This window comes from Lipophrys pholis (genome assembly GCF_963383615.2).
Source record: "Lipophrys pholis genome assembly, chromosome: 8".
Classification (NCBI taxonomy): Eukaryota; Metazoa; Chordata; class Actinopteri; order Blenniiformes; family Blenniidae; genus Lipophrys; species Lipophrys pholis.
This window is the reverse complement of record NC_137630.1, coordinates 10861494-10873826: the sequence shown is the minus strand read 5'-3', so window position 1 is coordinate 10873826 and position 12333 is coordinate 10861494. Positions and strand designations below refer to the sequence as shown.

General features: G+C 40.9%; 2 protein-coding genes across 3 annotated transcripts; one reads left to right on the top strand and one right to left on the bottom strand.

Annotated features, from left to right (window-relative positions):
• Window positions 1–1952: 1952 nt before the first annotated feature.
• Window positions 1953–8206, bottom strand: LOC308112758 (putative oxidoreductase YteT). Of its 2 annotated transcripts, none has more exons than XM_080468502.1 (14): window positions 7986–8206; window positions 7744–7852; window positions 6831–6915; window positions 6663–6736; window positions 6515–6574; window positions 6205–6312; window positions 5773–5829; window positions 4278–4408; window positions 4134–4188; window positions 3898–3990; window positions 3637–3771; window positions 3258–3359; window positions 2770–2931; window positions 1953–2691 (listed from the first exon to the last, which is right to left on the bottom strand). In XM_080468502.1, the coding sequence occupies exons 1-14, from the start codon at window positions 7997–7999 to the stop codon at window positions 2563–2565; spliced, it is 1314 nt and encodes a 437-aa protein (XP_080324628.1). In that variant the 5' UTR covers window positions 8000–8206; the 3' UTR covers window positions 1953–2562. The 2 variants fall into 2 exon arrangements, with proteins under 2 accessions (XP_080324628.1, XP_080324629.1); XM_080468503.1 differs by having other exon boundaries at window positions 1983–2691; window positions 7744–7877; window positions 7986–8200.
• Window positions 8207–8726: 520 nt separating this feature from the next.
• On the top strand, window positions 8727–12000 carry taf10 (TAF10 RNA polymerase II, TATA box binding protein (TBP)-associated factor). Its single transcript, XM_080468793.1, has 5 exons — window positions 8727–9130; window positions 9636–9790; window positions 9873–9937; window positions 10913–11027; window positions 11120–12000. Exons 1-5 carry the CDS (start codon window positions 8998–9000, stop codon window positions 11207–11209), a joined length of 558 nt encoding a protein of 185 aa, XP_080324919.1. The 5' UTR covers window positions 8727–8997; the 3' UTR covers window positions 11210–12000.
• Window positions 12001–12333: the final 333 nt, after the last annotated feature.

The window sequence follows — 12333 nt, the reverse complement described above, 5'->3', positions numbered from 1 at the left end:
CTTCTGTAGTTGTCCATATTATAAATATATTACACTTATATTTTACTTACCAACCCAACTGAAACTGAGACGAAGGCCCCTGAACTGTATATTTGACAGCCCTACTTTACACTAATAAATGTGTATTACTTCATTCAGGAGCTGCAAAGAATTCACAGAAATGTTTCTGTCATGATGACTAACTGCAGATTTACCTGGTATTAAAGGCAGGTAAGGCAGTCTTGATACAGTTCTCTGTATCAAGACTACATGCCTTGATTTAAAGTAATAACTTTATGAGATTATTTTCTGGATTGGCACACTGTCTGCTTCTTTTTTCACTGCTGACAGAATCACAGAAATAATGTGCATCCATAATGTGTCACTGCTTGTTCTTGTGTATCATTGGCTCCATCTATTGAGAGGAATTGAGAAAAACAGAGATTACTGAAGTTGAAAACATTCAGTCCGTGGCTCAGTTCAGAAGAACGAGTCAGGAAGGAGAACTCTCCCATTACTCCAATAATGTTGCTTTTCTGAGCATTAAGGATAGCGCATGTGTTCACCGGGATATCAACTCCAACAAAGGTAAGAATAGCTGGCAAAATGTAACCACTAAACATTTTCAATTACCAGAAATGTATGAACACAGTACAAAAACATATCAAAAATACACTTTACTGTCCATTGCCCCCCCCCATCAATCCCCAAAGTTTGTCATCCAGCTTTATTAGTTTAAGAGTGAATACTTGTGTCGGCCTGCTGTTGGTACAAAATGTACTGATCTTTTTTGTTCTGCCTTCTCATGTTCGAACGATGTATTATTCAGCCACATGATTGGTCTTGATGGTTTTTGCTGTGGTTTTCTACACCATTTACAGGGATTATGAACTATTTGGACCAAGTGTGTGTGGGATAGGAAGACATTTAAAACACAGCGTGTACCACATGAGAACAAGAACAAGTACTACTGTTAAGACCTCCCTGAACATCCAGTACCGGAGGCTCACCTGATCAGCCATGGACAGTCCACAATGGGGGCATGTTTTCTTGTTGTCGGGACAGAACATTGCTCTTTTTCTCTTAATTTATGTAAAGCCAGAACAGTTTTTCCACTCTGTCACACATTTACACCGTCAGCTGACAGAGTCAAATCAAGTCACATACAAGTTCATTTCAGTGAATTAGAATATCATTAAAAAGTGTGGCATTCCCTCAGTGGTTGGATGTGGGGAGCCATGTCATGCTGGTGTTCGTCCAGTGTGCTTTCTGAGACCCAAGATCACTGCAGCCATCCACCAGAAAGTTTTAGGGCACTTCTTGCTTCCCTGGTGGTACCTGCACACCTCCAGAATGAATGGAATGGAAGAATCTGAACGAGTTGTCAAGAAAATCCTCAGCAAGAACTGTATCTTACTGAACCTCATCAAGATTAAGCACAGTGCAGCTGAATCCATTCTAAATCTTGCAAGATAGTGGTATCGAAATGCATCTTTGCGGGCGAGAGCAACAGGAATATGGACAGGGTAACAAGTGACAGCTTGTTGACAAGTGAGCGTCTCTCCTCTGATGGGAGTCCAGCATCACACAGTATCTGATAATGACAGAGGTCAGATTAACGAAGCTGTTCACTGTAAAAGATTGTGGTAAAAAAGCCCTGGAAAATGATATGGCTACTGTATAAAAATACACTTTATTACTTTTAGGATACCGACGCTCTCAGCACCATAACTGTTCAGCTCCCATGTGGCTGATGTTTGCACTGCTGCAACACAACGTCCACCTCGTTGAACAATTCCTTCAAAATACTCTCAAATGTGTGTGCTTGGTTCAGTTTTAGACTGTTAATAGTTTCCCTGTAATTAACCATCCTACTCTATGTGATGTGGTATTTTATAACTCAGTGACCCAGATGTGGTGGAGTCAGCACTGCTGTAGGCAAAGGAGCCAATGAGGAGAGTGGATCTGCTCACACTGGTCAAGAGGAGGATAAGAACAGATTTCCCCCCAAAAAAATATTTTATTGGGTTAATTAATATCCAAAAGCTAAATAATAAAGTTTTTTTTCATTTACCCTTCAGATTCAGAACAACAAGACTGACTGAACTCATGTTCACATGAACCTGAGCTGCTGGATTTTTGACTGAGCAAAGACATGGAAACTAGATGAACTACATGTTTCATAGAAATACTGAGAAGTGGAAGCATCAGTTGTTCAACAAAAAAATTTGTCTTCTTTAGCATTTCTACGCTATGTTCAAAATGTTTGCATTTAAATGAGCTCACTTTGAAGTAAAGGTCAAACGACACAGATTTTGTTGAAGGTGTTAGAGATTTATGGCACTTTTCAGCTTCATTAAATTGACAAAAATGTTAATTATTTTTAAATCATTAAGAAAATGAGTGGTGTATTACCCAATGCAACTAATGTGAAGTAATTCCTGATCAATATGAGCCAAACAGCAGTGATTACACACTAAAAAAGCCTTTTTTTAGGCATTTTAATCATCTCACATTTGAAGTGTTTATGAAGTGTTTGTCTAAGTGCTCTACAATGACAAGCTCTAAATGTTTCACAGTCTTCTAGCTCTGTTTATTGTCACCACAGTGCACCACCCTGCCCTCCAACCGCGATCGCTCAGCCTCAAACACCAGCAAATGACTCTGCAGCGTCTCCTCCGGACCCGATCGGATCAGGGATGGATCGTTGTTCTGCAAACACACACATGTGCACGGCTCATTAGTCATCACATGACATCTACACAGTCATCTTTAAATTGGACCACTCACAGCCACAGCAGAGATAAAGGCGTCCATCAGGTGGTAGTCTGCTCCAGCGTGTCCTCCCATGCCGAAGTGCCTCTGAGCGTCACTAGGTGCTGTGTGCTTTGTGGTTCTCTGGGTCAGGAAGTTAAACACGCGTATCTCATGGCCGTCACATGAAAGCTCCCCCTGTAGAGAAATACTCCCGGTTCATTAGGTCCCAGACACAAGCTGACACATCTCAGAAGCACCTCAGACAATTTCAACACCCGCTTGTGATGTTCAGGGAACTACAACTACAATATAAATGTATTTGTTTACACCATGATACATTAACTTCACTAAGTATTTCTTAAAGGCTGCATTGAAAATAGTACAGACTAATGAATTTTTGCTGTCGCAACAGAGACACAAAGCTTTACTTGAAAAGCTGAAAAAGGATCCCTCTCCCTGTGAGGTGTGATTTTGCGTTTTGCCTCTTGTATTTTCTGCAGTCCATATTCTTGTGACCTCACCTTGCTGCCATAGATGGTTGTTCTTCGCTTGCAAATCTCTTCAGTGAACGCCACCATGGTAAAAGCTGCCGTCAGTCCCCCTTCAAACTCCATATTCACAACCTGCATGTAAACAAAATGAAACCAAAGAAACGAAGTATAAACCTTCTCATGGTACATAATGGCCTTTCGTGTATGTCAATCGAACAAAAACTGTTGAGTGGATTGAACAGGGTTGAATGCCTTTTTTCAAAATGTCTCATTACTGTTACGAGTGTATTCTGGCATTATGTCCAAAATCACAAGCAGAAATACTAAACGGATGGAGTCACATTTACCCACTCTCACACACACATCAATCGCAGTTCAGTAATAATGGACACAGAGTGTGTTTTCTGACCTGGTTACTGCAGACATCATTGTCACACTCGTAGACACAGCGGCCATATGGTCCAGTCCTCAGCGCCTCAGTCACTGACTCCAGGTCCGGTAATGAGTTTGGGCTTATGACTGATACCGGCCAGCCGGTGTGACCCTAGCACAGGGCACGGACAATATGTACACTAATAAAGAAAACGGCCTCACATGTTGCACAAAACAGGCTTTTTTTTGAGGTTTAGTTAGAAGACTTTTTGCTCCCAGGTGGTAAATCAATGTGTACCATTTTCACTCTGTCCAGGTAAATTCTGCATGCTGAGTAAGGACACTCTCTCTCTATTGAACAATCAAGGCAGCGATCGGCAGCACCTGTTGGCTGATCAGAAATAATTAACAGAGTACAGATTTCTTTAAACCATCAGCCAGACAAACTATACATTGAGCACTTGAATAGCAGATTCTTTCTGCCCGGGTTGCTGATTTCTGTGTTTGACAATGATTAAAGGACCGGATCCAGACCTTGTCTTGTTTTTGAAAGTGGCTGACGGATCCAAACGATGACACTTTGACACATCTGGCAAGGACAAAAAAAAGTCCTGTAAATGATTTACCCTCAGGAAAACAAACAAAAAATATCCCCTTCAGACTCTTTATCTGTGTTACCTGCGTGGTCCAGCCCAGTGGTTGATCAGATCAATGTCATGGCACGATTTAGCCAGGAGAGCAAATGAGCTCTCGGCTTCATTCCTCCAGTTTCCCCGAACGAATGAGTGAGCAAAGTGATAGTAACCAACCTGAAATCACACATAGCATTGACCCCAAACCGAAGACATTTTATCACCACACTGTGTTGTTGAGGGGACATACTCCTACATGATTTTCGAAAAATTTAATTTACGTTCATCGAGCTGATCGAGTCTGTTAGAAAATCAGCTCTGGTGTCTCTGTAGTGTCTCATGGAAAGATTTGGATCGGCTGTTTACCATCATTGACTTGCAGTAATCTCAGGATTGATTTTAACGGCCTCTCCGTATGTGCAACAAGACAAAAGGTCCTCATTCTCATTCATAACGTGAGATCTTCCACCAAGGCTCTGCTTAATGTCCCACAGTCCAGGACCTTGTTTGCTTTTAAGTCTCTTGTCAAGACTTTCTTTCAAAAACAAGCTTTTCCGAGTCTGTGATATGAATTCAAATTTGATGTTTTCATTAGACTTTCACATTTCTTTTTTTGTAAAAGCTACTCTTACCTTATGTTACTCTTTTTCCCATTTCTCCGGAGAGAAACAAGACGTGTTAGGAAGCTTTGTCTACAATTTTGTTGGAATGAGGTCTTGTGAAACCGTTTTAAAATCAGACTCAACAGAAAATACGTACCTTCTGCTCCGTGTTGTCATTTTCACACTCACTACTTTAATGCATAGTTATTTGTATTGCTTGGGGGAAACTAATCTATACCTCACTTGGTGATTAAAGCTATTTCAACACCAAAACACATGTTTGTGTTTTACAATCCAAGTAAAGCAAAGCCGCAGACTCTCCTGCATCAAAGGTCAATGCGGTTAGTCTGAGGTCATATAAAGCACAAATTTAGAGTCATGATATGCAGCAAAGTGTCGGCTGATGCTCACTTATCTAGTGGTAATAATGAGCACTGACTGTTTTGAAGGCAAAAGAAAGCATATTAGATGAATCTTTTGTTTGTTTCAGGTTGCTGTTCATGGATTCATTTGAAGCTTTTTCATTACACTAATGAAATAGAATATGTCGCAATGGCATATCTCTACAGCACTGTCTATCGTAGTGTCTATTCGGCTGCTTCCATTTACAGGAGTGGTCAGAGTAAGTCACTGTAATTTGCACAGTTGGTTCGGTTAATTTTTATGACCGATATCACCCACACTCAAGGTCAATATTTAACATGACTGATCTGTAGAGGGAACATTGTAAGTTCTGTATTCCTCGATATTATGGGATTATGATCACAACATCAGAGGAACTTGAGTGCTGAGAAATGTGCCTTCAAATAAAATGTATTATTGTTATTATTATTATAAATAATAATAAAACCAGCTGGGTATTGTGACCGTGCCACTAATAAACAAATAGGCTCTACAAAGAGTCACATGCAGTAATACTTTAGATATCTGTGTTCTTACAGGCTCAAGGTGCTGAATATGCATCACATCACCTACAGCTCCACCATCGATGAGCTCCTGTAAAAGATTAAAATAAGAGTTTATTACGAAGACCATGAAAAAAATGTTGGATAGGGGTTCATTAAAAAGAACATAACATCAAAACCAGCAGGAACCTGAGAGTTTATTTACTTCCTGTCACAGTATGATAAAGCTCTAATTCCTTTTCACGTTTAAACATTAAATATTTCTTATTAGTATAATGTAAAAGAAAAGTTGGAATGGGTTATAATCAGATGTTCACAAAGGAGACATCCACTTCGCATCTTTTTGCAAACTGAGCAAAAAAATCTACTATTATTAAAATAAATGTCTGACATTGCAGAATCTGTTCTTCATATCTGGTGGAGAAGACAGTCGGTTTTTTAAGCGTTAATAACAAAGACAGTTCACCTTTATCATGCGAATGACTGGATCGTACCGGAGAACGTGACCCACGGACAGCATCACACCACTCTGAAGGCACGCCTCCACGATCTCCCTGCAGTCTTCTGCTGTGGTCTGAAGTCAAGGAGAGAGAACATGCAAGAAGGCCTGAGTGTTCCTGAGCTGAAGAAAATAAATCATAACTGGGTGGAGTGACCAAAAACAAATGCAGCAGAAATGTTTTAATTGGATCATTTTTAATCTACAAAATGAGAATATGGCGATTTCAAATAGTAGGGAACAGTAACAGCGATATACTCCTTGAGGAAACACTCACTGCCATTGGTTTCTCCAGGAGGACATGGTAGCCCTTCTTTGCAAAGGCTATTGCAGGTTCCTGAGAAACATAAACTAGTTAACCAGAAGGACATTTCCAACTTTATACTGAGTTATAGCTATCCACAGAAATTCTCTTGTATGTTTACCTTATGAAGACGATCCGGAGTGCAAACGAACACAGCATCTGCAAACTTGTCTCTTTCAACAATCCTGTGCCAGTCTGGAGACACAATCACAGAATTGAGAACGAAAACAGTTGAGAACGAAACACCAAACTACAACCTCAGTGCAGTTTCGTTCCTGTTAATGCTCACCCTCAAATACATTTTCGTCTTCGATCTTGTGCTTTTTTTGAAGTTTGGTGCGGGCAAACTTCCTGGGATCAGCCACTGCAACAACCTGAAAGAGTATAAGTGTGAAAAACTGCTGGAGCTGCACAGTGGTGTAGTGGTTGGCACAAATCAACTCAGAGCTTAAAGCCCTTTCTGTGGATTTTGCATGCTCTCCATGCCTGTGTGGGTTAATTAATATTTCTATAGTTATGTGAGAATGCGAGTGTCTGTCCGTCTCCCTATGTTTCCCCTTGAATCAACTGAAGAGCTGTTTAATGAATATCCTGCCTTCACCCACTGTTACCTGGGATTGCCTCCAGTGATCGGTGCACCTAAGTTACATAAAGCGAGACAGACCATGGATGGATAACAAGTGGCTGGGATCATTTACTGAAACAGAGAAACAAATTCTAGTAGAAGTTAATATATGTCTATGTAAGGAGTCAATGCTGCAAGTCATTATAAGTTGCACTTTAGACCTGGGTTTAAACCCAGGTCCAACACACTCATGGTCAAGACTTGACTTAAAAATATAAGTCTGTTGTGGGTTTGAGTCTTTTTGTGTAGGGTTTGAGTCTTCTTCTTGCATACACGAAATGCTCTCTGTAAAATGGTGTGAATTAAAAGTGTGAATGTGTCTCTGTGATGAACGGCTGGAGCCTGCCTTTGCTCAGTGTTTGCTCGGATTGGCTCCAGTGCCCTGAGACCAAGAAATATAAGAATAAGTACAATCATAGACAAACAATGTGGATGTACTTTGTACTACAGATAGTCCTACTTCAGGTGATCTCACTTGGGAATATCTGAAAGTTTTAAGATATTTTACTTTAAATGAACAGGACAAACACACAGCACTGTCTACTGGAGTGTTTCCTTGTCGATCCCCTCTCCTGACCTTCATGCGTTGAGGGTGAACGGAGGCAAACATAGAGTAGATCTCTCCTCTACAACCAGCTCCCACCACGATGACCCTGACTGGGGACGTCATTCCGCCACCTTGAGAACTGAACACGCACACCTGGATTGCAGCTCCATCATATAATATGAACTGATGTTAACAGATTGTGAGCTTGTGAAGAAATGTGATCTAGTAAAATGGGTTCATGTTAATTATGGTAATCACGTGTGTCTCTGTACCTGCTGTTTCCCATACGACTGTCACAGCCTCTTCTCCGTTGAGCTAATCCCTTCAAGAAGTGTAAACAAACCCATAGTATTCCAAAAACACCTCACAGTTCACTCCCGTGTTCTGGAAAAATGTCTGCTTCTCTTCTCAGAGCGGAAAACGATAATCTATCTTCCTCCGGCTCGAAGCTGCAGAGGAGTCAACTGAGGATCCTTCTGCTGCGTTCAAAGACATCCGGAAACTAACACTTCAATTCAATGCTTACGTCCTTCTGAAAAGTTTATGTTTATTGATCTGAAAGCACCCTTTTTTTTTAAACCCGGCTCTATATGAAGTTATGGTTTACTGTTGAGCCATCCTGGTTTGAAAATAGTGCATCAATGTATTTGAAGCTGAAAGATCAATCCACAGTTTAAATCAGTGAAAACTGTTGGCTTTTTATGAATTGGAAAGAGTTTGGTTTGTGACAAATGTGGATTTAAAATACACAGTTAAAATTGTTGACTGCAGTTGGTAGTAGTAAATACAGTTCAACATTATTTATTGTGCATTTGACCGAACATATTTTCAACTGTGCCTTTGATATTCTAACAAAATGCTCGTAGGTTTTTATCCTGTCTATTACTAAATTAAAAGGTTTTTTTTTTAAGCCTCCCCAAAGCCCTGGAATGAAAACAAAACGAAATCGGTTGTGAATGGACCGATCGACTTTAAATGCAACTTCATTTCGGCTCTTTTCGGCTATCTTCGTCACATCCCGGTAGAGCTCGGGTCACATGACGCGATTAGGACTTGAGTCTGAGCACAGCGTTCTGCTGCACGATAGCCAGAAACAACTCAGATCTCAACTAAACTCTTCGGCTTTCGTTTTCTTTAGTGTCAAAAAAAGGCTTTAATCTACGACATACAGTATTGCAGAGGATCGACCGTGCAGCTGAACAGCAAGGAATCGCTCATTTTGGACACATTTGGACACCACTCTGTGCCTAGCTAGCTAAGGTTAGCGCGTGAGCTAACGACATCATGAATATAGACAACGTGAATCAGTCTGTAACGACGGGAGTTCCTTCTACCACGTCCTCAACTGCGAGTAATTGTATCGCAAATGACAACACGGCGACCAGCGTCAGCAGCATCTCTGCGGCCACGACAAATGGTGAGATTATTTGACTTTAGCAGGTACTGATGTTGTGATCGACGTATGTGTGACGTTCAGGTGGCGTCGGACTGAAGCAGGTCGGAGAAGAAACGTCGAGCCAACAAACAGATTGAAATACCAAAATGTAGCGTATTGAAACCAGTACTTTAATGACAAACAGTATTGCAGACATTTAAATCATCTGAAGGATCTAATTGTAAATATTAATAAACCTCATTAGGACAAACAATAATTACGGTATCACGTAAACGTTGCACGGGAAGACCAGAGAGCATCTCTTTGGTGTGATCTGTTAGTGTTTTTATAGTTTGCCATTTTGTGGAGGCCGTTTGATATAATCCACAGCTGCAGGAGTTGTGTGATGAGCTTTATCGATTTCTTATTTCCTGAATGCAACATTACTGTTCAGTTTGATGTCGAACAGTTTTTGTGTCACTTTCCTCAATGACGAAGTGAAATAATGATTAACAATGATTTTCTCGTTCAATAACTGATGCCACAGCTTCAGCCTCTGCATCTGTGGTCACGCCAGCGGACACATCTGTCTCCAACGGAGTCTACCTTCCTGGTGGGATCACTAACGGGGACGTGAAGACCGCCGTCCCCACCATACCACTGGCTGACTTTCTCATGCAGTTAGAAGAATACACTCCCACTGTAAGTTGAGTTCATTCTGCTGGTCACTTGAGAGCATCCATGTATGTACATACAAATATTTGTGTGTGTGTTTTATTCTCAGATTCCTGACGCAGTTACAGGCTACTACCTGAACCGGGCCGGCTTTGAAGCTTCTGATCCAAGAGTGTAAGTAACTGTAACATCTGTTTGTGTATCCAATGAGTCAGCACAAATCACAATGTAGGTCCTATGTTATGAGTTAGAATTGCCACACCAAGCAGTCATAATCATCAGCCAGTCATAAAAATTATTTAATCCGAATTTGTTAACTGGGGCCCTGTTTATGAACACCCTCCTCGTGTATACAAAGTACATTTTTGTGGTTTTAATTTTTTTGCTGGGAGTCACCTAGAATTTCCCAGAGAAACAATTGTCTCTGTCTAAGATGGAATAACTCTTCTGAAAAGTGTAGTACTTGTGCACGTTCACTACAGTTGGAGTCAATAGTTTTTCTGCACATGCACAGGTAAATCGATGGAATAAAGACGGAGGACTTCAGGGTGCCTCGTGTACCGCTCGTCTCACTCTTTTACCAGCACTACTCGAACAAATACCATATTGCAGACACGTTTCCTGGAGTCCTAAAAAATTAATTTAAGTATTTACATTGTGTTGTTCTCTGAGCACATGCCTGTGCTTATGTACCCGGTATACAGACCACAGCATTTTAAATGTTGTCGCCGTGTGTACAGCGATTGTTGCCAAAATCAAAAAGTTGGCATCTGCAAGTGGGATTTTCTGTAATAGGAAACCAGAAAACGATACTGTTGTCCGGTAAGCAGGGCCTGAAAGACTTGCACTCAATAGTTGGTGGCCTGTGTGTGAAGGTAAAGTGGAGTCAGCTGCAGTTGTCTTGGAGTGGAGCATCTTAAGAAAGAAATCGTTGTTGTGTCATTTTGAATTAGTGCCTGGTCACTTGAATTGAAGCCACACTCGTGGTGCATTCTTGTTTTGTCGGAGATTTGAATACCAGGCTGTTCTGGAGACGTAGCAGAAGGAAAGAACTGATTACAACTAAGTTGTATGCCCCCTTTGGTTCAGCCTGTCTTATTGGTTTTTTAAATAAACGCTGTGTTTAATGATTTTCTTCTTCTTTCATAGAATCCGTCTGATCTCCCTCGCCTCTCAAAAGTTTATCTCAGACATTGCAAATGATGCGTTGCAGTACTGCAAAATGAAAGGTACCGCCTCAGGAAGCTCAAGAAGTAAGACAAAGGTGAGTGTCTCATTTCAGTTTGCAGTTTAAAAAAAAAAAAACTAAGATGTAACTGGAATTGCCTTCCTAATTTAGTATTTTTGAATTTCTAGGACAAGAAGTACACACTGACGATGGAGGACCTGAGCCCCGCCCTCTCAGAATATGGCGTGAATGTCAAGAAACCTTATTACTTTACATAAAAGTGTCATCCCTCAAAGCTTTTTTTTGTTTTGCTTTTGCTAGTAGTGACGTCCCTGCTGCGCCATTAACATCTCTACACCTTCAGTGCAAAATGTTTTTGACCCTGGTTTTAGTACAACTTTGACAAATCCTTTGCGGATTGTCATTTGTTGAAAAGCAACCTTTGCAATTTGTTTTATTGTGAAATTATTGGGTTTATTGTGAAAATAAAACCTTTAACAACAACCTTGTGAGGCATTGGTGAAGTCGTCAGCTTTCCACTTCTAAAGCACCCCAAACATGTTCTGTTGCATCCAGGTTCACCTTCTTTGTTCGATTGTTGCTGCAGTCTGGTTGAGATTATTGTAGTTCAAGAAACCTTCCCAAATTTGTTGAGGCTTGGAACCCTACCAGGTTAAACAAACTGACTTTCAGGGTGCATCTAAAGATGTCAAAACTATGTCACTCGTGCTGATTCCTATCACAACTATCCCTCCTATCCATCCAGGTTTACTTTCATTTTCTATTTGCTTGGGAGGGTTTACTCTGCTTTGTGAGTAACGTCTTCTCTGGTTGACGACCTTAATGCAACATCAATGACACGATCTGATCCGTTTTCAAACCCAGGTCAAATATGTGAGAGCTCTGCTGTTCATATTGTTGTCTTTAGACTTGTTTTCAGCTTCAGGTTACAAGTGAACTGGGTCTTGTTGCACTTAGATGCCACAAGTGCCACCCGTGGATCTAGTATTTTCCTTATAGCTTATTAATTTGAATAAAGTTTATAAACGGGTACTTGTTCTATCAACTGAGCCACAGCTGCCTCCCACAACAGTTTCTCTTTACCCCTGACTGTCTTGTATACTACTGAGTCATGTGTGAGGGACTCATGGTCATATGATCTTTTCAATCCGACGTCAATCTATACACTCCAACTTAGGATATTGGTGGGTGGGAATCAAGCACAGCTCACTATGAAGGACATGTCACCAGTCCATCACAAGGCAAACACAGAGACAACCTCATGCACAGACAGAACATGAGAGCGCAAACCCCATTTTATCCATGCATCCATTTTCCACATGGCTTTATCCATTTCAGGGTCACAGTTCACTGGAGCCAGTCCCTGTTAACAGGGCAGCTG